Source organism: Anabrus simplex, chromosome 10 (genome assembly GCF_040414725.1).
Source record: "Anabrus simplex isolate iqAnaSimp1 chromosome 10, ASM4041472v1, whole genome shotgun sequence".
Lineage (NCBI taxonomy): Eukaryota > Metazoa > Arthropoda > Insecta > Orthoptera > Tettigoniidae > Anabrus > Anabrus simplex.
In genome coordinates this window covers 72434304-72454049 of record NC_090274.1, presented here as the reverse complement: position 1 = coordinate 72454049, position 19746 = coordinate 72434304, and the positions used below count along the sequence as shown (strand labels likewise).

Here is a 19746-nt window from a genome sequence, read left to right as displayed (position 1 = left end):
CAACTGTAATTTGAGAGATACACCAAAATTAAGACAAGAATTCAGCTGTAAGTGATCTCCAAGTAGATTTAGAAGGAAAGTAAAGGATTCCTTCCCAAGACCAAAAATGTTCCTGAAACTCGCCGTGTTCACGGTGTTCACATTACACGGCTCTCGCCTTTCACGCACTGTAGGCCTACGCACTATTACATTTCCCATCGTTTACTGCGTCGCGATCGTCAATAAAATCTAAGTAATCCATAAACACGTTTGAAACGTCTTTCCTCTCATATACGGCACGATATTATCATTAGTCAACAAGTCTAAACTTACCTTACTCCATGCACGACGTGAGAGTAAATTCTAACCTATATTCGTACGTTATTTACTTCTTTAGTAATATACTAAAAGATGGTGCTCTTCACCATTTTACTCTAGTAGTAATTTAGTCCAGGAGTATCTGAAAGGACTAAAATACTTCGGAAGTAATTTACTCTCGTATCGAAGTCGCCGAATGCTGACTTCAAGAGTACTTTACTTCGGAAGTTGGTTGGTGCACGCCACCCTAAAAGGCTAATATCGCCACCCCATTCTCTTTTTTAATGGCTCATCACTGCTGCCAACTTGACTAGTTACATACTGACATGAAATGGCGTATGGATAACCATCAACAAACTTTTTTTTTTTTTGCTAGGGGCTTTACGTCGCACCGACACAGATAGGTCTTATGGCGACGATGGGATAGCAAAGGCCTAGGAGTTGGAAGGAAGCGGCCGTGGCCTTAATTAAGGTACAGCCCCAGCATTTGCCTGGTGTGAAAACGGGAAACCACGGAAAACCATCTTCAGGGCTGCCGATAGTGGGATTCGAACCTACTATCTCCCGGATGCAAGCTCACAGCCGCGCGCCTCTACGCGCACGGCCAACTCGCCCGGTCATCAACAAACTAACCTCAGTATAAATATCAATAATGGAGGCTCCCTTGCCCAAGTAAATGATCAATCAAGATATTCATAATTAAGTCGGTTTTCAAGCTTAATGAGGAATTAAGGAAATACACACACACACACACACACACACACACTCTCTCTCTCACCTTCACTCAGTTGAATGTTACATATTTCTGCCTTGATTTTGATATAGGCATTACTATACCCTTGCTCTTCGGTGTTTGCCTTGTGTAAATGATTCAACTCCCTTCTTGAAATTTGATATTATTTGTCGGACTGAAGGGAAACCACGCTGTAAAAATACACACAAGCAAGTATATTACATGTACATATGCCATAAGTGAATAAGAATACACAAAGGCTAAGTCTGCAAACCGTACCAAAGTCGTGACAAGACAAGGTTAGGTTAACTTGTTTCATCAACACATGTTAAATATATACTAACAAGTAGTTAGTTAATATGGAGTTAAAAATTTAACATCTAGTTAGGTTTCTTGCATTTCATCAAACTTTTCTTGTGAAATCTTAACTAATCGACTGTTAACTCTCCCAATATTGCGAACTGGTGCGAATCAAGGAGGCAGTGGTACGAACATGCTGTTTTACAGCGCGCTCCGACGCGCTTTTGTTTGAGTACAGCTGTAAAATATGGCGCGTGAATTGAAACTGAATCGTAGTTCTGTTTTTTCCTCCTTCGAAAAAGAGTTGATAATTGAATTAGTTAATATATATATAAGTTATTAAGCGCAAGCGCACAGATGGTTTGACGATAAAAGAAAAGGACGAGGCGTGGGAGGAAGTCCGCGAGGGTTTCAGTGGGGTTAACAGATAGTTTCCCAGCGGGTATCCACGATCACCTAACGAAATCACTTCGTTAATTGTCCCCACTTCAAACTGTGCTCCGATAAGGGAGTTATAAATATTGAATTGTCGTGTGCAGAACCATACCACCTAGCAACTATATCCCTGATTTTAGGTTAGGATCACTAATCACCTGAACATTAACAGATAAATATCCCTTCCGATTACGATATATTTCGGCCCAATTGCCTCCAGGTGATTGGATTCTTACATGTGTGCAATCTATTGCACCTAGGACAAACACCAGGAAAACGGCTTATTTCATAGAAGTCGCGGATAATTTGCTGACGCCCTTCTATTGAAGGGAATGTTATATACCTCCTTCTCATGGATGCTATTGCTGCAGACACTCGACAAACAACTTTACTAACAGTGGCTTTAGAAATTCCAGCATTGTCTCCGACGATTTTGTGAAAAGAACCAGTAGCAAAAAATCGTAATATTATCAGTACCTGCAACATTGGAGAAAGAGGTAAGTTTCTCTTTGTAGGATGTTCCACCTCACCCGAATTTCGTCAACAACCTTAGCAACGACTATTTTCGATAACCTGTATCTATGAAGAAATTCTGCATCCGTCAAATTTTCAAAGTCATTACGTCACTGAACTCTTCTTCGATCAGGATTATTGTGTAACAAATCTAAATAGAACAATTCCGCATCTAAAGGGAGATTCACAGCAGCCATTTTGGAACAGGTTGCTAAATGCTAATGTTAGCCATTTAACATGGGAAATGGCTGATGTTAACTTTAATCCGCAGTTTAACATATGTTAACGTTAACAGTTGTTAATGAAACGCAAATTTTCTTAAATCGTATGTTAAAAGGATTGAATACCTTGTTAAGTACTAACATGTGTTGATGAAACCGGGCCTTGGGGTGGTAACGGAATTTCCCTCCATTGGAACTGAACTGATCTTTGGGGAGGAGTTAATGTTGCTTTCTTTTTCGGAGAAGTTCTTGCAGATTTTTCTTGCTTCTTAGACATCCTCATCGAATTTTATAAGTATTGGATGAAATAAGAGCGTAATGCTGCGTTCGTCAATTTATAGCAACTACGTTATTAAAAGCATTATTCCAACATGCCACAAGTCTACTTCCCTGGTATTACCCAAACAGACCGACAATCCCACAGAAAAAAAAAAGAAAATATGCTTTAATTATACCCTCAAATGTACACTAGTGATTTTAACAATACGGCAGAGCAATGTGTAATTCTCGCAAATCACGAAATAAACTATGACTGTATAGTACCAACAGTAACTGTAAGACGTCGTATCGGCAAGTAGAGTCCCTAAACTGTATGATAAGCGAATATAGTTCCGTGCCTCTTACCTTTAAATCGTTAGAAAATAAATCGGACCTTCATCGTCTTGGTCTCCGTCTACCGAGCCTATTATTCTCCTCGGTAACTTATCCTTCTCACATAACCTCTACATTCCGAGTATCCTCCTGCCATTGTCCCCACCTGTTGTTACCGCCAATCATTCTCGCTACCTTGTAACATACCTATCGTGAGTCCACCCAACTTACACTCCCGAACACCAAAGTCGGTCTGAAAACAGAGCGATGTGAAGACAGTTTAATCTGACAACCCACTTCACTTTCTGTTACTCACTTTAAGGAGATGTATTGTATTGCAGACAGGGATTCACGCTCATCGGACATCCTCCAAAACCAACTTCATTTTAATAATCACTAGAGGACCCGTGGTGCTCCGCAGCGTTCGTTATAAGTAAGTCAGGTAACTCGTCTTGATATGCCTGCCTGCCCTTTTCGGTGGTTCTATGAACATTTAATAAGAAGCGCGTTGTGGTATACCGCAGGTCGTGGTCAGAATTGATTCATTCTGACGTCATCGTGCCGTCTGTTTGGTAAACAACTATCCCTATAATCGCTTTTTTATTCTGCAGTTCTCGATGTAAAGCTTAGTATTGTGTCGTAGAAGTCAATAGTATTTTTAATCACCGTTCTTCTATATAGAACGGTTGTTTTGTGAGCTCATAGCTTCGTCTCGAAGGAGCGTTGTTTTTTTTTTTTTTTTTTTTTTTTTTTTTTGTTTTTTTTTTTTTTTTTTTTTTTTGTTTTGCCAGGCAGAGAACCTGTTTTAAGATACGTGGCCTTCACTCTTTCTAGTGTAGGTGTTCCCAGATAATGTCTTAAGGCGTATGTCATGATGGAGTCTGTTTGTACGTAGACTTTTTATTCTTAACAGTATCTAAGTTATTAGGAATGCTCTGCCATCTGTTGATTATATTTGGAAGCTGGGAAAGGTTAGAGAATCAAAGAGTATCTAGCAAAGAATAATTTTCTTCCGTGATCGCACGAAGTGTATACTCTCTGGCTGACGAGGAGTAATAAAAGATGGCTAGATGCAATGGCATTAGGCCTACTAAGGATGAAAATCACATAGCCTATATCAGAATATTAATTAAAGTGTTAGTCGCATAGCAACCTGCTATTATTGGAGTGATCATTTAATGATTTGATTTTATGATTACTCAAAGCTGGCTGAACTTAGAGACCTATCAATGCCTCATGACTCACCGGCAGGTAATTCCGCAGAGAATACAACAAAAACGAAGCAAATCGGTCCAGTGAAACGGACGGACGTGTTTGCCAAAGCTGTTTTTAGTAAACTCGTTTAATATACAGATGTTATTGGGGTTACGTCCCAATAACTACTTTTACGTTTTTCCGAGAAGTCGAAGTGTCGGAATTTAGTCCCGGAGGAGTTCTTTTAAGTGCCTGTAAATCTACCGAGGCGAGGTTGACGTATTTGAGCACTTTCAAATAACACCGGATTGAGCCAGAATCGAACCTGCCAAGTTGGGATCAGAAGGCTAGCGCCTCAACCGTCTGAGCCACTCAGCCTTTTTAACTGTAGTTTCCTTAAGAGAGAACACAATTAGCTAAAATGTAGAAGCTCACTCGTATTCATTGAAGCGATAGCAACCTATTTCCTCTTGCGTCTTCCGACAGGTTTGAGAAAAGCAAACCTGTGATGCATTTCCTTGATTGTGTCCGTGCGATATCGAGTTTCGTGAGGTGAATTTTATAAATATGAATACAGGACTGTTAGACAAGTCCTCCAGCTTGAATAATGTATTTCTTTTCTGTTTGAGGAACTTGAAATAAGCTCTATCTACAACATTGTGTATTCGAATGCCAGTGCAGAGTGTCGCCACTTTGAGTACACTTTTCTCGCTGGCTGGTAAATGGTGAATTTTCTCCGTGGATGAAATGTAAGAGAAAGCATATTCCAACAAGTTGCCCCATTACTAACTTACCATGATATACCCAGTAATGTTAAACATATTGTTTAAATGTTATAATAATTTCGTGTGGCTATTTCTAGCCGGGTGCAGCTCTTCTAAGGCAGACTCTCCTATGAGGGTGAGCGGCATCTGCCATGTGTGTTATTGTGGTGGAGGATAGTATTGTGTGTGTGGTGTATGAGTTGCAGGGATGTTGGGGACAGCACGAACACCCAGTCCCCGAGCCATTTGAATTAACCAATGAAGGTTAAAATTCCCGTCCCGGCCGGGAATCGAACCCCGGACCCTCTGAACCGAAGGCCAGTACGATGACCATTCAGCCAACGAGTCGGAAAATATTTTTTTTTTAGCAGACAAAGTTAAATTAAGAAATTTCCTCAGTTGTGCCGAATTCTGAAGGGTTAGGGCCCGGAAATATTTTAAATTGTGAGTAGCTCCATCAAACTTAAAAAATCACTTCCGGCTTAAATTCAGTTCCGGAAAAGCAGCCTAAAGTCCCTTGTTTATTTAATCGTATTCTTTTTTATTCAAATCGTAGCCACATTAACTTATTTACACAATCCTTTCTGTAATGTTCCTTGGTTCAATACCCTCAGGTGCATTTTGATTTTTTCAAAAATGTCTTCACCGAATGTAGTTATAAGGACTTAAGTGAAACTCTGCATTGACTCACATTAGCGCTCGTACTGATAGAAAAAAGGGAAACTGCTAATCTAATCGACCGGATAACGATGATTAAGAAAAGGATTGTAATTTTTATGAATAAATAAAGAATATTTTATCATACTTTATTATATTTTATTTACTTAAAATGTTTTCAAAATTGAGTTGCTTGCCTGCTGCTTTAAAGCAGAACTTTACTTTCCTCAGAAGAAGTTCTGGTATATTGAATTTTGTGAAGATGTTTGTATCCTCTGTTGATCGACAAACTTGACCATATCAGCCCTTAATTGGTCCGTATTGACTCGTAATAATAATAATAATGTACAACGGGTGACTGTTTAGTCCGCCCTGTCAATGTATTATTAATATTTGAATTTATACGTACATGTTTCGGGAGCCTTTTAACTCCCTTCATCAGGGTATTTACATCAAAATCAATCCAAATCTCAAGATACATCATATCATATCATCATGTTAATATGATATGCTGATGAAGGGAGTTAAGGCTCCCGAAATATGTACGTATAAATAATTCAAATATTATTAATATATTGACAGGGCAGACTAAACAATCACACGTTGTACATTATTATCCTCTGTTAATGTTCTGACCATTTGTTCATCTTGTTGCAGGGGCGGGAGCAGCAGCACACACCAAGGATGAGTTGCAGACCAAGAAGAAGGCAGCTGCTGATAACAACGGTACGTAGGCAGCCATGTTTTGTGTTGTCAAAACAAAGCGAGTTGGCGCGAGAACGTACTGTAAGATCAGCTGACAGACAGATTGTGCGTGATGATTGAACTACATGAGTTGGACAAGTTAGCTTGTCGCCTTCAAGAATGCCAGATAATTGGAGTAATACAACCAACGATATATAGTATTTTCAGAATTGAATGTCATATTGGAAACACAAAGCTGGAACAGATAGATAATTTCAAGTATTTAGGTTGTGTGTTCTCCCAGGATGGTAGTATAGTAAGTGAGAGTGAATCAAGGTGTAGTAAAGCTAATGCAGTGAGCTCGCAGTTGCGATCAACAGTATTTAGACGATACTGTCTTTACATCGGTCTGTTTTCAGACCAACTTTGCTTTACGGAAGTAAAAGCTGTGTGGATTCAGGATACCGTATTCATAAGGTAGAAGAAACAGACATAAACGTAGCGAGAATGATTGCTGCTACAAACAGGTGGGAACAATGGCAGGAGGGTACTCGGAATGAGGAGATAAAGGCTAGGTTAGGAATGAACTCGATGTATGAAGCTGTACGCATAAACCGGCTTCGGTGGTGGGGTCATATGAGACGAATGGAGGAGGATAGGTTACCTAGGAGAATAATGGACTGTTATGGAGGGTAAGAGAAGTGGAGGGAGACCAAGACGACAATGGTTAAACTCAGTTTCTAACGATTTAAAGATAAGAGGTATATAACTAAATGAGGCCACAACACTAGTTGCAAATAGAGGATTGTGGCGACGTTTATTAAATTCACAGAGGCTTGTAGACTGAACGCTGAAAGGTATAACTGTCTATAATGATAATGTATGTATATAAGTATTACTGAATGATAACTGAGATTTCTCTTTGTAATTAAACCCATATTAATGCTTACACAGCTCAAGCATTTAAAGCCACAGTGATGATTTATCGGTTTATGTTTCAGATTTAGTCTGAAGAACAAGTAAATAACACAACAGGTTGTGGGGATGAAAAGACACTCAATTATCAAGGCTAGGATTTTGATGACATGTCATCTTTTAATTGGTTCACAACAGGCATTGCTAACTTATACAAACATCCTGCTCATAGTTCACACACTGTAGAAATGCTAATTTATTAGGTCATTTTTTGCCATTTTGTATTTTAAGTCACTTTCTAAAATTACACGTCATTATTTGGTAATTTTATGGAATTTATTAGACTATTTTATACTTTTTGAGTCTTCCCTTACACGTTTGAGGATTTTGAAGCATTTACGTGTGTGGTATTGGATATTATCGCAACTTTAAATTAGCTGGCGAGATGTAGTGTTTACAGTGCACTTTGTCTTCTGGTATGGACTATATCAAATTTGTTACTTCAATTGACCTGTCTCAGTCTCATCCTTGGCTTTGACAATATGAAAGTGACTGAAGTATGAGTGATGCTAGTAATACCATTGCTTATGCAGCCAGTCCCTGTTATGAATGGTGTGAAAATATCGCTCATAGGGTTGGTTGGTGCATGCATTTCAGTGGGCTTGGCAGACTGATATATAATAGCAACGGCTGGCTCGGCGAGGAAAGCAACGGGAAACTACCTCACTCCTCATTTCCCTAGTACGCCTCTTCAGTGACGCCTAGGCTATTTATGACAACTGTTGGCGGAGCTGCAGAGGATCAAACCAGGATGAATACGGAGACTTCACAATCTGGGGACTATAAAGAAACTTTGTTCAACGCTTACTTCTTGGAAATGTCCATATTCCGGGAAAGACAGACTTCCTCGTGAACAGTCGAGATTTTCTTCTGAAGATGCGGAGCAAAAGTTCTCTGCGAAACGTAAAAAATTTCACCTCGTTTTCTTGACAAGCCAAAAGCTTATTATACTGTCTATAACGTAGACAAAGTCTATACCAACTCATTAGTAAATTAGTCGTAAAATTTCATTTAAAATTTACGTCAGTTTTTAAAGTTAACGTTAATTTTACTGAATTTTTGCCGTCCTTTTATAGATCAATTAAAAAAAAACGTTTTTAGGTCATCAAAATCTTGGCTCTGGTCATTCTAGTCACTTACGCTCAGTACACTTAGCAGATTTGTGATGCACAGTATTTCCAATGTTGTAGCCCTCCTGGTGGCCGTCATAGTTAAGGCGTTGAAGTTTAAACCGTCTGACACCGTGATTATCCAGTTCGAGTCCCGTTGGTCGAAAAAAATTGTCGCCATCAGAACGTTGGCCGGCAGGGTAGGAGAGGGGGTGGTATACAGTTTCTAATCACTAGATTGCGTACCAAAATCCTGGATTCAATTCCAAACCTCTCCGCAGTGCTCATATGGAGTTGATGTTGATTCGTCCGTCGGATGGGGACGTTAAGCCTTGAGCAGACTCCTTGGTACTATTCGACAGGAGTAGGCTATGTGCCGGCACAGGGCCTATCACTTCCTGCTATCGTATATCACGTCATTCATTTGATCTCATTAACTCCTCTGATGAGGTTGACGTCAGGAAGGGCATCCGGTCATAAAAACCCGCCACGACAGATTCATCTCACCTCATATCCGACCCCGCAGAGGAACAGGACACTGGTGGGGCAAACACCTAGAGGACCCGTGCTGCTCCGTGGTGGCCGTGGTGATTATTGTTTTAAGAGGAAGTACAACTAAGCATCCATCCTCTATATAACACTAATCAGAGAAAAACGGAAGGGATCCGACACTTCGTAAAATAAAGACACCGGGCGAGTTGGCCGTGCGCGTAGAGGTGCGCGGCTGTGAGCTTGCATCCGGGAGACCGTGGGTTCGAGCCTCACTGTCGGCAGCCCTGAAGATGGTTTTCCGTGGTTTCCCACTTTCACACCAGGCACATGCTGGGGCTCTACCTTAATTAAGGACACGGCCGCTTCCTTCCAATTCCTAGGCCTTTCCTATCCCATCGTTGCCATAAGACCTATCTGTGTCGGTGCGACGTAAAGCAACTAGCAATAAATAAATAAATAAATAAATAAATAAATAAATAAATAAATAAATAAATAAATAAATAAAGGCGGTAGGCTGTCACTCCTTTTATGACCGCATAGGATCTCTTTAGTCAGTCCATCGTTCAGGTCTCTTTCAAGGGATTGTTCGGGCTTCGCGGTCCTCCCAGTACTTCTTCCGACGCTCCGATCTTCGTGTCCTTCTTTCGCTTGAAAATATGCGTGTTGTTGGTTTGTTTCGGGTAAAGGTAAAGCGTAGGTTTGTATTCTTGAGTTTTGTATTCAATTTTATATTATTTGCGGTGTCTTCTGTTGTAAGGCCTATTTCCTTTCGATCCTCTGTTACTTCTCTGATCCATTTATATCCTGTTGTGTGTTTTTTCTTTGAGACGAGATTTTGTTGTACTAGTTGTTTCAAAAGTCTCTAATCCTGCATTCTCATGATATGTCCAAAGAATCCCAGTCTGCTCTTACACACAGTATGTGTAATGGGTTCTAGCTCTTTGTACACGACTTTGTTAGGTATTATCCGCTATTGCCCATATTTCTGGTATTTTTTGGTGATGCAGGTTCTTCCAAACATCCTTTCAATTTTCTGAATTCTGTCAGTCTTTGATTCTTTATTCAGGTGAAAACGTGTTTCTACTCCATATGTACCTCCCGGTTTTATAACTGTGTTGTGTTTTATTTTTGCATTTATTGATAGATATTTCTTTTTGTAGATATCCCATGTTAATTTTTGTGCTTTAGCTAATCTATTTGTTCTTGTTTGGATTGAGATTTTTTCATTTAGGTTATGTGTTATTACTTCTCCAAGATATTTAAATTGACTTATATTTTGATTTTATTACCACTTATGGTAACTTCTTTTAGTTGTGTTAGTTTTTGGGGCTTAATTTCTGTTTTTTTTTTCAAGTTATATCTTGAGGCCAATTTTATTTGCAATGGTTTGAAGTTCTGATATCTGGGTTTTTGCTTCGTTTATGTCCACTGCTAGTAATGCTAAATCGTCGGTGAAACCCAGGCAATTTGTTTTGATTTTTCGGCCAATCTTTATTTTTGGGGGACATTTCCTAAACCATTCCCTCATCATTATTTCTACAGCACAATTAAATAATAGTGGTGAGAGCCCATCTCCCTGCCGTAGTCCAGTTTTAATAGCAAATGAACCGAGCTCGATAGCTGCAGTCGCTTAAGTGCGGGCAGTATCCAGTATTCGGGAGATAGTAGGTTCGAACCCCACTGTCAGCAGCCCTTAAAATGGTTTTCCGTGGTTTCCCATTTTCACACCAGGCTAATGCTGGGGCTGTACCTTAATTAAGGCCATGGCCGTTTCCTTCCCACTCCTAGCCATTTCCTGTTCCATCGTCGCCATAAGACCTATCCGTGTCGGTGCGACGTAAAGCAACTGGCAAAAAAATAAAAATAAAAAGTAAAAAAAAAATTAAAAAATCAAATGACTGTGATGTTTCGCCCCTAAACTATAAATTGTAACGGCCATAGAGTTTTGAATGTTTCCTAGACTTACTTATTAGAAATAAAAGACAAATATTATGTGGATAATAAGTTTCGTTTCATTTCTTTTAGGCTATTCCTTCATCATTCACTTTTCTCAATTCAACTCTTTCTTTTTCATGTTTTTACCGAATTCTACTCAAATGTTTCTTTTCCAATATTAGATGTGTTATTCTCTACAACTGGCCACGATGTATTCACGACGACAGCTGAGCGCGCGAGACAACACAGCGCCATCTTGTAACAGAGTATGCGTGTGACGTCACATTTTGGCACAAATTTTGCCTTACTTTGAAGCGCTATTTCATGGAAACCACGTTTCAGATTTTTTGGCAGCCTACTCTTCTCTGCGGTACACGTGTTCTACCCGAACACTAAAAGGGTCTTAAAAGTTTTCTTTCTCGTTGTCGAGGAGCGTAAGTCTACGTTAACATGAAGGTATCCGCCAAAGAAAGACCAGGGTCAAAGGGCGTGAAAATGAAAGGCTGCCAAGGATTCACAACGTAATACCGTCGGGGTCGGAAAAGAACGAGAGTTGACCAAGGCAGGTCAGATAGGATAGATGAAAGTGAGGAGCCTGGCACAAGTGGAAGCAATGTCAGGGCTCAGCTAAGGGCCCCGTGGTCGCTAGCCCACACTCCCAAGTTGAGAGCTCAGCAGGCAGGGGATATCTCAGGTGTCAGTCTAGCATCCCCACCCAGACTAGGTGAGATAACATGTCCTGATATGAAATTGCTCGGGTAACTACTTGAATGTTTACTTCTTTGCATTTGTATTACCTATTGTATGTGTCAAGTGATTTTACCCCACTGTTGTCCGTCTTGAAGATGGTTTTTCGTGGTTTCCCCATTTTCAGACTGTCTGGGGCTGTACCTTAATTACTACCACGGCCACCTCCTTCCGACTCCTATCCCATTGTCGCTGCAACGTAAAAAAAAAAAACCGATTTATTTTTAAGTTATTGTTGTGTGTTCGATTTAAAGTTTTAGGTTTAGAATATTTTGTTTCGTGTGGAACTTCTTGCAGCTCAATAATAAAAATCTGTCTGTCTGTTAGGTCATCAGCCCAGAGGCTGGTTGGATCCTCAAATAGCACCACCAAAGGCTATGCAGTTATAGGGAAACCACAAAAGCCAAAGGCAGAGCCCAAATGAGGCGCACTAGGCAAGATGAGGAGTGATGTAGTTTGCCATTGCTTTCCTCACTGGACCAGAATATGCCACTGCAGCACGACTGACCCTATAAGCAATACCTTTCATAATACTCAAGACACTATTTGTGCTCCGAATGTCATTACTCAGTACCACTTATACCCCAGCAGCTTCCGTATTGTCACAGCCATGGATGAGACTGGGACTTCGGTGGAAGCTACACTTTCCTCTGGCCTGTGCCAAGAGACGGATACAAAAGTACAGCATCCATCAAGAAATGACAGCAGGCGGCATAATAAAAATAAGTGTATGTGTTTACGCGTCGCGCTATGGATATGGTGCACATTATTCCAACTGTCATTGGGGCTGTCACCAATCAGCCTAGCGAACCCGGAAACTGGAGGTTCAACACTAATCTCTGTCATTTTGGACATTTTCTTCTTCATCCCTTCTCAGCCTCCCTTGCCGATGGCGTCACCCGATAAACTATGGATTCAACTGTAATATAGGTAATTTTCCAATATTTTTACATACCACTCCCTCACCATTCCAGGTTTGTATCACCCCCAAATATTTCTCTCCAGGTAGTATTAGGCCTAAGTCATATGTGTACCAAGTTTAGTTCAAATTGCAGCTTTGCCGTCATTTTTATTCTTTTAGCTTCGTCGTAAAGATATTACTCCTTACCTGTTTGCAACCCGCTAAGTACAGAATGTCGACACACTCTGCTGCCCCCTGCTTTCTTTGATGTACCCGTGGTCTCGACGGTCACTGAAATCTCCCTGATCTACTGTAGAACTAAAAGTGTTTTGTCACTTCACCTGCCATTATTGGAGTGATCATTTGATTTTGGGATCACTCAAAGGTGACCTGAAGATTCACCGGCAGGTAATTCCGGAGAGAATGAAACAAAAATGAAGGAAATCGGGCCAGTAGAACAGGCGGACGGACTGGACAAAGTTTTGTTAGTAAATATTTGTTAGTAAATATTTTTAATATATAGATTTTACTGTGCCATTTTTAAATGGCGCTGAGCAGGTATTTAATTTTTCACTGTTCCTCTGAACACAACTTCACGACATCTCTATCAAAGAGGATGGGCTGCAGACTGTCTTCTGATGTAGTTTTCAACATAATGTCGAGACACTTTGCTGCCCCCTGACGTTCTTTTGTTGCTTTCTTTGATGTACCTGTGGGCTTGATGGTTCATTCCTTAGAACATTTTACCCGAAACCTGAAAAAATAATAACTGTGAATGATGGAGTACCTGACCTCGTTTAAAGAAATTTTATTTTGCATATTTCGGCCATTTTATTGCTTTGGTCATATTTTGCTCATTTTAGTGACATAAGGTCATATTTGGTCATATTTTGCTCATTTTAGTGACATAACGTCATATTTGGTCATACTTTGCTCATTTTAGTGACATAAGGTCATATTTGGTCATATTTTGCTCATTTTAGTGACATAAGGTCATATTTGGTCATATTTTGCTCATTTTAGTGACATAACGTCATATTTGGTTATATTTTTGTTTAAGCTGAGGCGTCGTATTTAACAAGGTACATGTTACATACGTCGATTATCAAACACCGGATTTCGAAATACTACAGTAGATGTATTCTCTTTCTTTTCCCGAAACAGGTAGCAGGTTTAGAGGACATAATCCCGAGAAAGAGATGCTGTACGAACGTATGCCGACAGTTATCAAAAAACATGCTAATACTTTATTTTTGGCATTCGGGAGGTAGTGGGTTCGAACCCAGTGAAGATTGTTTTACCGTGGTTTCCCATTTTAACACCAGAAAAATGCTAGGGCTGTACCTTAAGGCCACCGCCGCTTCCTTCCCACTCCTAGCTATTTACTATCCCATCGTCGCAATAAGACGATGCGACGTAAAGCAAGTTGTAAATAAAACTGCGCCTCAGGGCTATGATAATAAATCTGTAAAGTTTTTAATTTACCTACTGTAGCTCAGTATTTTTTTTTTTTTTGCTAGTTGTTTTACGTCGCACCGACATAGATAGGTCTTATGGCGACGATGGGCCAGGGAAGGGCTAGGAGTGGGAAGGAAGCGGCCGTGGCCTTAATTAAGGTGCCTGGTGTGAAAAATGGAAACCACGGAAAACCATCTTCAGGGCTGCCGACAGTGGGGTTCGAATCTACTATCTGCCGAATACAGGACACTGGCTGCACTTAAGCGACTGCAGCTATCGAGCTCGGTGCTCTGTCTGTTCGCATAAATAAATATGTCTGCTGTATTTTCGCTTATCACTTTTTGACACGTCTGTAGTTATACTCTCATATTTGCCGCCTGTCTCTAAAATGCTTAAGTCATATTTTACCTTTCTAGGGTACATTTCCTTGTATATTCTGTAATTCTTTAGGCCATAAACTTCCGGACCCTAAGCATTATAATGATGATGATGAAATTAGACACTATTGTTTTCACAACCATCAAATATGTAGCGAATTTTGTGTCAAAAGGGGGAAAAAAATTGTATGTGGAGCAAGGGGACTTACCATATTGTTACGAAAGGAAAGAACTTTAAAAAAATCTTTAAAAAGGTATTACACTTGCAATGGCAGGATATAGATCTATTCTATAAAATATCTAATTCTGTCTGCCATTCACAACAATATTGAGAAAACTAGAAAGTTTCCACAGCTGAAATTGGTAACAGATATAGATTGTTATGTCTTCTCTACAAAACAAATACAGTGAACCTCTCACGATCATGACTTTTGCATCTTAAAAAAAAAAAAAAAGTTTCTAGATAGTAGTTTCGACTGTCGAACACAGGCTTATATTCTAGTCAGAAATACAATTGGTCATTCCATTGCGTGAAAACGAAAGACTCCAGGCCTCACCTCGTATTTATATGAGAGCAAGCCCTTTTAGTCGCCTCTCACGACAGGCAGGAAATGCCGAGCCTCCACCCACTGGGGTGTTAATAAGTTGGATATGAAAATCTACGTAAATCTTCGTCGAGTCCTTGATTACACGCAGAGAAGTATTTGTTCTTAAAGCTTCACACATTTGTGACGACATTCCTCTATTGCTCATACCCGTCATGACCTAGCATCTTCTTGAACTTGCTAATGACGTATTTACATTTACCTACGGAAGCGTCGTTAGCGGCATTGGCTGCGCAAATAAAGTTGAAAATGGGCTACTGGAATTACTTTTTCGTTTCTTTCTTTCTTTCTTTCTTTCTTTCTTTCTTTCTTTCTTTCTACCCTCCAGGGTTGTTTTTTTTTCCCTCGGCCTCAGCGAGGGATCCCACCTCTACCGCTCACCTGCTATGCTGAACGCGGGCCTTCTGGAGGGATGGAAAGATTGGAAGGAGTAGGCAAGGAAGAGGGAAGGAAACGGCCGTGCTTGTAAGTTAGGTACCATCCCGGCATTTGCCTGAAGGAGAAGTGAGAAACCATGGAAAGCCACTTCATGGATGACTGAGGTGGGAATCGAACCCACGTAGACTCAATTGACCTTCCGAGGCTGAGTGGACCCGGTTCCAGCCCTCGTACCACTTTTCAAATTTTCGTGGCAAAGCCAGGAGTGGTGGTGATTATTGTTTTAAGAGGAAGTGCAACTAGGCAAGCATCCTCTATATAACATTAATCAGAAAGAATAAATGCAAGGGATCTGAAACTTCAAAAAATGAAGGTGTCGACCAAAGAAAGACAAGGACAACGAAGGGCGTGAAAATGAAAGACTCCCTAGGCCTCGAGTGCTCCAATACCGTCGGAGTGGGAAAAGAACACGAGTTGACCAAGGGAGGTCAGTTAGGATAGGTGAAAGGGAGGAGCTAGGCACAAGTAAGTGGAAGCAATGCCGGGACTCAGCTAAGGGCTCCGTGGTTGCCAAACCACGCTCTCAAGTTGAGAGCCCCTGGGACCCCGTTTAGTCGTCTCTTACGACAGGGGGAGTATACCGTGGGTGTTATTCTACCGCCCGCACCCACAGGGGGTCCAGAGCCGGGAATCGTACCCGGGCCTGCGGGGGTGGCAGCTAATTACGCTGACTACTACACCACAGATGCGGACTCTGGAATTACTTTTGTCTCCAAAAGAACTCTCTTTCCCTTCGTGAAGATCGAGTTGAAATTACTTTAAGTAATGTTCTGTATATTATTATTATTATTATTATTATTATTATTATTATTATTATTATTATTATTATTATTATTATTATTTTCTTACTATTTGCTTTATGTCGCACGGAGAGAGATAGGTCTTCTGCCGACGATGGGATGCGACTGCCATTCCAATACTGTGCCCCTGGGGGGCCGCGACGATAATACAAGAGGCCCGCAATAATAATACCTATGTAAGTTGTAAGTATCTAAAGAACGAAATGGTATTGTACACACACAATTCATAGACCATTATACTAAACTTAGGAACTATGTGTTCACCGTTGTATAACTTACATACAGTATATGTAACTCTTTAACTTGGCCGATGGATAGTACAAGTTAGCAGCGGTAAGAGAAGAACTACTACATTGTGAGAAACTTGGACCATATTTTCCGCTTCTGGTGAGATAATCTTGTGGATCAGAAATCCCTTCTTTGAAACTGAACATGAACTGCCCTTCCTTGAGGAAGATCAACCAGCCGAAGTATCTTAGCAGAGATAAAGTGAAAAATAAATTGAAGTATGTTATGGGTGGAGAATCAGATGGAGTGGCATGGTTAGCTCCAGGAAGTTTCATGAATCCATCACAACTCCACAACTCTTGAGTCCATGACGTCCCCTATACCCTACAATTTCTAGAAAAGAAATACTGCGTTTTATGCCCTTAATGACAACGTACATGCAAGCGCAGAAATGGTGTCCCGACGTAAACAATCAACACTGCCCCACTCCAGTACTGAAAGGAGGCGAGGGAGTGAAGGGGTAGTGTCGAAGGCCACTCCTGTACCGAAAAAGAGGGGAGGGAGTGAACGGGTAGTGCTGAAGTCACAGTGTATGTATTGCTATACATCCACCACCGTGCCCATTTCAGTCACAACAGCCTTGTAGCGGGCTGTCTACCTGCAGCAATGCGTTAAGCGTGGAGGTGGGGGTATACCATGCTTTGTTTATACTGGGACACCATTTCTGTGCTCGCATGTACATGCGTGAGTAAACCTTTTCTGCTCTCACAAGTACATAGGTTGATCTTCGTTTCGAGTGACTACGCATGTAACACGCTTCGTCTTCCATCCGTCCCATTGATCCAACAACCGCAACAAAGTGAATTTTTGAAGTAGGTTTCCAGATCAACACTGTTGTAATTATTAGCCAAGTGCCACACTGTCTTATAATTTCTGTGTACACTGATCAAGCGGAACATTATGACCACCTACCTACTATCGATATAAACTCGTCCAGGTGATAGCAGCGTCACCTGACGAGGAATGACTGCTAGTCAGACACACGCACGGTGCATGTAGTTTCAATGAGCGTGCTGTTTGTGTGTAGAATGGGGAAGGCGCGCGATCAGAGTTTGACCGAGGGCAGATTGTGGTGGGCCGGAGGCTCGGCACGAGCATTCCGAAAACTGCACGACTTGTCGGGTGTTCGAGGAGTGCTGTGGTGAGTGTCTTCAACAAGTGGCGAAACTAAGGTGAAACCACGTCCAAACGTCGAGGGATTGGGTGGCCACTCCTCATTATAGATGTCGGACGTCGTAGGCTGGACAGACGGCGAACTGTGGCGGAACTAACGCCAGACTTTAATGCTGGCCAGAATGTGCACCGAACACTCCTAAAGGGTGTGTCAATGCTAACACCACGACATTGGCAACTAGGACTGAAATGAGCACGTGACCATCGTCACGGGACGTAGGCGCAGTGGCAGAGAGTTGCATGGTCTGATGAATCCCGATACCTTTTTCATCATGCCGATGAGAGAGTGCGAATCCGTCGTCTTCCAGGGGAACAGCTCCTTGACACCTGTACTGCGGGACGGAGACAAGCTGGTGGCGGCTCAGTTATGCTCTGGGGAACATTCACGTGGGCATCCATGGGTCCAGTGGAGCTCGTGCAAGGCACTATGACGGCCGGGAAGTGATCTGGTTAGACAAGAAGCAATTCAGTACCTGGAAAAATTTCGCGCAATTTCATCTAAAACTGGACTCCAAATCTCACATGAGAAAACCCGATACATGGAAGGATCTCCTCCATATTTAGACAAACAATGTCTGGAAATTCAGTGTGGCAAAATCCCTCAGGTAAATAATTTCAAATACTTACAGGAAATCATCCAACCATCCCGATTAAATCGAGAAGTACCGGGCGAGTTGGTCGTGCGGTTAGGGGCGTGCAGCTGTGAACTTGCATTCGGGAGATACGGGGCTCGAACCTCACTGTCGGCAGCCCTAAAGGTGGTTTTCTATGATTTCCTACTTTCCCACCAGGAGAAATTCTGGGGATGCACCTTAATTAAGGACACGGTCGCTTCCTTCCCATTTCTAACCCATCGTGGCAATAAGACCTATCTTTGCCGGTGCGATGTAAAACAAATTGCAGAAAAAAAAAAATCCTAAATTATCAGTCAACGTCATATTAAAGAAATGTAAAAAAAAAACCACTTCACACGAATTAACAAGTAATACATATCTTAAAAGTAAATGTTCAAAATAGTACCCGAGCAGCGCAAGGTGCAATTTTATATCGAGACATTTTACCTGACCTATTTATATATAGCCGTACGGGTCCTCTAGCTTACAGTGAAGAAAAGGGACGAAATCTGGATCGACTTTTATACAACGGAGGTCATGATGAATAGGGCATGGACAAACACTAACACCTTGTTAACTCGAGTACTTCCATGACCCAGACGAATCCTGCGTGTGTAAATTGTGCGGTGTGCAGTGTAGCTGGTACCGTGTACTCACTTGTACAAATTGGAGATCTTCTATTGCGATCTTTTGTAAAAGTGAGTAATGTCAGTAATTCTAGTTTGTTCTCAACTCTATGCACAATTTGTGCGCTGTATCATCAAATACAATTATTGTTATTAAGCAATCTGATGTATCATCTTTCATAAAAAATACTCTGTCATTTGGCAAACACCTACAATGTCCTGGTCAGATTAAAATAAATAAATAAATAAATAAATAAATAAATAAATAAATAAATAAATAAATAAATAAATAAATAAATAAATAAATAAAATAATACCTTTATATTATACCTTTTACGAACTACGGCTCTGGTTTTCTGTGGATTATCTTTTATATTCCACTTTTTACAATAGTTTTCTACCTCAGTTAATACTGTTTTGCATCTTGACCGGTGTTAATGCGAGTACGAGGATGTCAGCGAAGATCAGGTCTGAAAATGTTGGTTCTCGAGACACGGAAAAACTCTTTCTCAAAGCCTTTGGATTGGAAGATATATTACGACAAATGTTTAATGTGGGTCTTAAAGGCAACGAAACAGGTAAGTGGCATAACTAGTACCGGTATAAATTAGCTATACTGCACTAGGTACGCGGTATTCCATTTCGTGTTGTACTTGAGCCTAACAGTTTGATATAACCGGGCGAGTTGGCCTTATGGTTAGAGGCGCGCGGCTGTGAGCTTGCATCCGGGAGATAGTGGGTTCGAATTTCACTGTCGGTAGCCCTGAAGATGGTTTTCCGTGGTTTCCCATTTTCACACCAGGCAAATGCTGGGGCTGT

The 19746-nt window shown here is 41.0% G+C and overlaps 1 protein-coding gene across 1 annotated transcript in view; it reads left to right on the top strand.

The window, feature by feature from the left end:
• shn (schnurri) overlaps window positions 1-19746 on the top strand; it is a 367418-nt gene that overhangs the window by 301833 nt on the left and 45839 nt on the right. The window contains exon 2 of the mRNA XM_068229436.1: window positions 6363-6431. Coding sequence (XP_068085537.1) covers window positions 6363-6431 — 69 coding nt within the window. The remainder of the gene's footprint in view (window positions 1-6362; window positions 6432-19746) is intronic.